Genomic DNA, 7,415 nt, shown 5'->3' on the forward strand with positions numbered 1-7,415 from the left:
TTGCTGAAATGAAAGTCAGGTATTACTGAGGTGATTGGGTTCCTTTTATTGCTGCTATTTGTATTCACTGTAACATTGTACAGAACAGAATGGGAGCAAACGTGTCTATTCTGATAAAAAATATTCACAGTCACAAATTTTTAACATTGCAATTTTTCCATATTAATATACACCTAACCAAGTCAACTCAAATGTGTGTGGAATTTGTTTTATCTAACTTTGCATTTTATTCTCAATAAAACAAATTTCACTTGAATTTCTGCCAAAAATGCTGTATTTACAATCATCATGTTAACAATCATACAATTTTAAGGTACGGCTATTTACAACAAAAAAATAAGCAAAGTGATACTTCTATAATAACACTTATTAAGTAGTTGAGGTAGTTACAAACTTTGGCAAGTTCCAAGATCTCTGTAGATGATGACTACCGCAATGAAATTAAATAATGCTGGTTCTCAGGAGGAAAGCTGTGACAAAGAAAATGATGAGAAGGGATTTCACATTGTCAACAAAAGTTCATATTGTCAGAGGTATGATATCCCCAGTAGTAAGACAAAATAGAGTCTGGCTGTTAGGCTAAGCTCTCAGAAAATTCACACTTTTGAACTTTAGCACTGTGAAAGGTGTTGAGAGTTCCTTAGATTGAAATATACATCAGGTAATCATCAAGGAGAGAAACGTGGGCTGCTCACTGCAAGGGCTTCAACTGAAACTAAAAATACACTGCCTGGCAAAAAAAAGTCACACACTCTAATTTAATTGGAGTGCTTTGATTAGGGCACACATTTTGCCATGGCATTGTTTCGATAAGCTTATGCAATGTCACAACATTTATTTCCGTCCAGAGTTGTATTCATTTTTCACCAAGATCTTGTAGTGATGATACAAGAGTCAGACCACTATGTAAAGCCTTCTCCAGCACATCCCAAAGATTTTCAATTGTGTTAAGGTCTGGACTCTGTGGTGGCCAATTCAAGTGTGAAAAAAATATGTCAGCTCCCTGAACTATTTTTTCACAATTTTAATGCAATGAATTCTGGCATTGTCATCTCGGAACTTGCCCATCTCATCAAGTAAGAACAAAAACCATTGATAGAAAAACCTGGTCATTCAGTATATTCAGGGAGGCAGCTGACCTCATTTTTTGGGAACATGATATTCTTGAACCTAGACCTGACCAACAGAAGAAACCCAGATCATAACACTTATCCAATGGAAGGCTCCTACCTATTTGCTTAGCTAAATCCAGGTGGTGACTTTATTTTATTTTTTTGCCAGATAGTGTATTTTGGCCCAGTAAGGCAAATGCAGGACACATTAGAGAAAACAAATGCTCAGACTGTACATCACCCTCAATTAAGTCCGGCCCTTAAAGTGCAATTCCCCACCCTTGTTGATCAACTGCCCTAAACCTGTTCTCAATTTCCTGTTAGCCTACCTACAAACCTTCTCTTTTAGTCCTTGGTGTTTTATACATATCAGCCTGACTAATTATTAGGTCAAAGAACTGTGGTGCCTCTGACATAAATAGAATGTTATAGACAAACTAATTCATGTGACATCTGCCTTCAGCAGCAGGTACTGAAAAGAGTTGGAAGACATAAGGCAGGCTATGAAGAATTGTTCATTAGCTTTGTCCTGATTTGCATTTGTAGAATTGTTTTTATATCTTGTTCTGGATGTCAAGGCTAGGTGCATTTAACTGAAAGAGTACCATATTTGGTAAGAATGCTAACTGGATGAGACAGATTCTAATCTAGAGTACCTTAATCTGCTAAGTAGGCATTTAATATTAATACTGTATACTGTATTTATAAAATAGTGTATGCCCCCTATTGAATGTTTGTCATCATGAATGTTAGTGGCTGTGCGCTACCTAAAAGTAAAAAAAAATATTTATTGTTAACTAATTGTAACTAAATTGTGTATTAATTAACCAATTATATTAAATTCAGACATTATTTCAGTGGCTTTCCGTAGCATTTCCACATTTTAAAACAACATAAAAATATTATTTTTGTTAGTCCATGAATTTTTCCCATTTTCTAAAGAAAGAAAGTTTTACTCCATATTGAAGACAGAGGTGTATTTACTAAAGAGCTCATATTTTGTTCTATCTATCCTGGTAAACTGCATTTAGATTAAGCATTCACTCATTTTGAAAGTAAATTAAACTACACAGATTTTTTATCAACCTGACTTAGTGAAAAGATATAAAATGAGGGGAAGCCCTTCCAGCACTTTTTTTTTGGTAAAAGCACCCTTTCAGTGCTGAAGCATGGAGCACACTACATAAGGCCTCCATCTTCACACTGGAAGCTTTAAGCTATGCGCTCCGTGTTTCACCACTGAAAGGGTGATAAAAGCCCCCTTTCAGCGCTGAAATGTGGCGTGCTTAGCTTAATACTTACAGCTTCTCACTGAAGCTGGAAGCTTTAAGCTATACACTTCAGCATTGAAAGGGTGATTAAACCACCCTTTGAGCACTGAAGCACTTTTTTTCAGTGAGTACCGAATAACAGCAAAAAATAAAATAAAATATGGGATTTTTCCATATAGAGGCTTTACGAAAAATCCCCGGTACTTTTTTTGCTCTATTGAAGTCAAAATAAAATCAATGAAAAACATTAACATCTTTATTAAAATAAGTAAATATATATGTATATTGTACACAAGTGGGTGGTTTTTAACATACACATTTTGTAAGTTTGAAGTTATAACTTCAAACCAGTAATTTCACATTAAATAGGTAAATAAAACATTATTAAATGTTGTATATTTATATTATTATTTATTTTTAGTATTAATATGTATCATTCAGTTTCAAAATAACTTTTTTTAACAGCGAACAGCAGATTCTCCTTCTTAACTGCGTGGGAAAAACATGGGATTCATTATGGGTATAAACCTATACCCATCCCATGTTTTTCTCTCGCAGTAGAGGGATGTGCTGGAAGGGAGCATTTGTCTTTTAGACATGCCCCCTTCCTATGACACTGTCAGCGAGAGCCAACTTTATAGTTGCGTCCACTGCAGCATTTTTTATAGGACAGCTTGGACCAATGGTGCTTTGCCATTGGCCCAAGCTGTCCATGTGAGCTCAGTGCCTCTCTGAGCTCATCTTACCCTCTCCCATGCAGAAGGGATACAGCATTAAACCTCTGTATGTAGCTTCTGACAGGCTGCGCTTTTAGCGTAGCGGGAGCTATGCAAAATGCACAGCCAGGTTCCCTGCTACGCTAATAGCGTATCTTCTCAGAAGCTGCATTAGCGCGTGCAGGTTCAAATAGTAACCGGCACACGCTGTATGCAGCTTCTGGCAGGGTGGGAGATGGGAGGTTGTGCTCGTCGGTGGATCCAGGGATCAGGTGAGTGGAAAAAAATAAATATATATTTTATGTTCCCAGGGACATTTCCAGGGTCTGACCCTGGAAATCGGGGACGAATGTTCACCCTAGTGTAGAGTTGATATAATATTGTATAGTAACTAGCGTTTCTAGATGTATACATGGGGTATAAAGGAATTATTTGTATGGCTCTGCCCATTTTCCTAAAATGAGGAATAAACCCCTTATTTTTTTGATCTGTGATGGAAGTCAGACATGCAAATGCCTTCTGTTTCTTTATATTACTTCATTTACTTACGTGGTATGAATTTTACATATAATTTGTTAATTGTACAGACATGTGTACAGAAAAGGAGAGCTACTTCATTCCATCTCAAGTTCCCATTCATATAGAACTTTGAAGGTTTCCATCAGACGTACAAAAATTATTTGTTAAAAATATAAATTACATTTTACCAGTTAATTTTTGAACTTTTAGCTAATTCTGTAGTTTACATTTCTCATTTATTTGTACATCACTTGATTCTCTTGTTTAATTTCCCATTTAGGGTTCAACTGATCAGGGACAGAGGTGTCAAAGATCATCATTACCCCAAGAATATCAAAGAGCTGTCTAAAGAGGAAATAGCTTTGTAAGTTTGCCTCAAATTTGAGATATATTTTTTATAATATGTATGTATCCTGGGCACTGTCTAAAAAGAGTTATGTGCTTTGTTGTTTTCTGTTTGCAGCTATAGAACATTATTTATATGTGTACAGTATATTATATTTCAGAATATATTATATAAAATAGGCAAGTCTGGTCTTGTGTGGAGAGCGAGTGAAAAGTATCAGGTTGGTTCAGATTTACAAAAATAGTCAAAACTCATATTGATTCCATTTGTTTTGCCTGGTAAAGTTACTGTGGGCAAACTTTCCAGTTCACTATATTTTTACTGAGCGGAAAAATGTCTAGTGAATCTTTGCTTTTGTAGATAGATCTTAAAAGTTTATACAATATTTTTGTCAAAAATATCAGGATCCAGACCACATGACACAGTGTCGTCCATTCTTTTACCATGGTAGGAAGCTCCAAAACTTTCCTCATGGTTGAATTATTGTTCTTCACTGAACATCACCTATTTTGCGCCATTTTTATATCACCTTGATTTTAATAATTTTTGTTCCCTTCACTTTGCCATAACAATGTCCGGAGTCAAACAATTATGAACTGAAGAAACATCAGGATAGATTTCATGGTGAAACTGAGCTACGAAATACCAATCTTTATAAACAGACCCCTTTCTCACGCTATATGATAATGATATACATTAGAGTGATCTTTATAAATAGATTTGATTGCAATGTTATATAGTAATGATATGTGTGTGATCTTTATTAGTAGACCCCACTTTGTCATGTTATATAATAATGCTATAGGGTATCATAATGTTTTTTATAGAAAAACTAATTGTCATGGTGTATAGTGATCATTTAGAGCAGTGTGAACTTTGCAAATAGACTCCATTGCCATGTTATAAAGTAATACTATGGGGTAGTTTGGTCTTTATAATTGACCCCAATTCGTCATGTCATATGATAATGATGCTAGGTATTGTAATCTTTTTATTAAAAAAACTAATTGCCATGTTATATAGCAACAATATAGACTAGTGTGATCTTTACAAATAGACCCCATTGTCATGTTATATAGTAATGATGGGCAGTAGCATGAATTAAAAAAATGGACCCCATTGCTATGTTGTATAATATTGATATGTGGTATTGTGATCTTTATAAGTAGAATCATCATGTTCTAGACTAATCATAAGTGGCAACTCATTGTTATTGCATATACTGAGCTTACATATCTTACATTTCTTTTCTTTTAATGCACTACAAATCATAGATAAAGGATTTGCCTTGGTGTCAGCAGTCTTTTAGCTTTAACCTATATATTATTTTATTCCTTTCACCAGTATTTTGTTTTCTTTATTTCCTTTAACAAATCCATAGAATGTATTTATGTTAATGAAGTTAATGTATGAAATATGTCATACAAGTTATTAGAAACTTTATTCCGTTCTGTAATAAAGGCTCAGTAACAGAAATGATTGCAAACTTAAAACACAGTAATGGACGAGATTTCCACATATAATTTGTTTGTGAAGACATTGTAAATCTGCTGCCCTGTACAAACTCCCCATTGCTTTCGAAGATTTAGTCATATCTCAATTAATTTTGTATCAATGCTATAAAAATATGCTGCAAAACATTAAAAAAAAGCTGTGTTGTTTAATGTTTTGTTGTTCTCCTACTGGTCCTGAGATCTGTGTTTTTCTACCTTTTGGTCTCTTCTTATAGTATACACTATGGCATATGTGTATTCACTGTGAATTTCACTGGGTTTTGCATTTCATCACATACTTACTGCTGCCACTGAGACTTAATAATTTTTCATAAAAAGGTTAAAAAAAGTTCTAATGAAGTCCTGCACATTATGTACAACTTCACTTTCTAAACTCTGTAAAAGAAACTTTCATATTTAATGGGAAATCATGAATTATTCCATTTATTATCCTCATCTTCCTTTCAAAGACATGATCTGGATAAAAGGCGGGGTGAATAATTTAGAAAAAAAATGAAATGCATTTTTAATGTGAAGGTGCAACTACAGATTCTCTTGACTATTAGCGAGTGCAGAGGAAACAGAATTTTACTTACAAAACCTCATCAAACCTTAAATTACATGACATACTTCTGTAATAAAATACAGAAGAAAGAAAAGTTTTTTTCCACACAGGTTGTTTTTAATAATCCGATGAAGTTGAAAAGTTTGGGGTATATGCAACGCCAGATTCCTACAACTGTTTATAAATATCCAGGTATAGACGTCTTTTTCAAATTCAGTAAAAAAAATGAAAACTCCCTGAACTGTGTGCCTCTGTCACAGCATTTTCTCTATAGCTCACTGTAGTTATAAATGATTAAATCTTGCTGTTTGCTGGCAAGTTTCATTCTGAATACTGTAAGAAACTAATTGCCATGGTCACTTCAGAGTGCTTTACTCAAATGAATAAATAAATAAAAATAAATAATTATCTGTATAAATAAAAGAAAGCAACTGGAGGGTCTAAGGAACGTCAATACTCTGTGAGATTCCGTTATGCGAAGAGAGAAGTTTTTGTTTCTCTTTGCTAGTCTAGAACGTGCAGATTAAATAGAAATCAACAGAGAAATGCAGCAGGACATAAATTGTCAGTTAACTTAATCGAACAATGCCTAGAGTTATTTACATCCACTTGTTTGCTTTTTCAGATATTTAGACTTTTCTGTCTAGAAATCTAGTTGATTTAATCATGGTCAACACCGCACTCTTTGGGCCAGGTATACTAAATTGTGACTTGATGTGAACAGAAGCAAAGTGCGTTAATTCAAATATCCAGTCAAGTTCAGGAGATTTGAAGATTTTGAACTGTTTCTTCACAGTATTGGAATAAAAAAATAATAAACACAGGCTAATTTCAGGTGACTTTACGCTTTAGTAAATCCAGTCAAATTGTATTTCCGTTAAGCATCTAGTCAGGATAAAGAGAACTTTCTTAGAAATAATCTGTCATGATTGATAACACCTATGTACCAAGGGACATTCATTCTTCGGGGCTTTATGCTAGTTGAAGAGTAGTGATTTGACTCATATTGAAGCTGAATCGGTTTAGCTTTCTTGCCCTTAAAATAATACTTGACCCTGGAATCAGAACAGCCACTGCAATTGGGCATATAGGCCGTTTCTCACACAGGCAATGTTTGCTGTGACATATTTCCCATAAACCAATGGATTTGTCAACTTTAAGAACATGCTCCATACTGAGGTAAATGTAACTCCTTTTACCTGCAATACATTGCCTGTGTGAGAAAACGCCTATATGCCCAATTGCAGTGGCTGTTCTGATTCCAGGGTCAAGTATTATTTTAAGGGCAAGAAAGCTAAACCTATGCAGCTTCAATATGAGTCAAATGCACACTGGGGCCCCCAGTGCGTCCCCACATCAAATACAGCCAAGCTAAACTGTTTTATTGCTGTGT

At 34.7% G+C, this 7,415-nt stretch overlaps 1 protein-coding gene across 1 annotated transcript in view; it reads left to right on the forward strand.

The window, feature by feature from the left end:
- The first annotated feature begins 435 nt into the window (after positions 1-435).
- TTC29 (tetratricopeptide repeat domain 29) overlaps positions 436-7,415 on the forward strand; it is a 178,052-nt gene continuing 171,072 nt past the window's right edge. The window contains exons 1-2 of the mRNA XM_018552971.1: positions 436-533; positions 3,899-3,982. Coding sequence (XP_018408473.1) covers positions 436-533; positions 3,899-3,982 — 182 coding nt within the window. The remainder of the gene's footprint in view (positions 534-3,898; positions 3,983-7,415) is intronic.

Source organism: Nanorana parkeri, unplaced genomic scaffold (genome assembly GCF_000935625.1).
Source record: "Nanorana parkeri isolate BGI_ZX_2015 unplaced genomic scaffold, ASM93562v1 scaffold104, whole genome shotgun sequence".
NCBI classification, from domain to species: Eukaryota; Metazoa; Chordata; class Amphibia; order Anura; family Dicroglossidae; genus Nanorana; species Nanorana parkeri.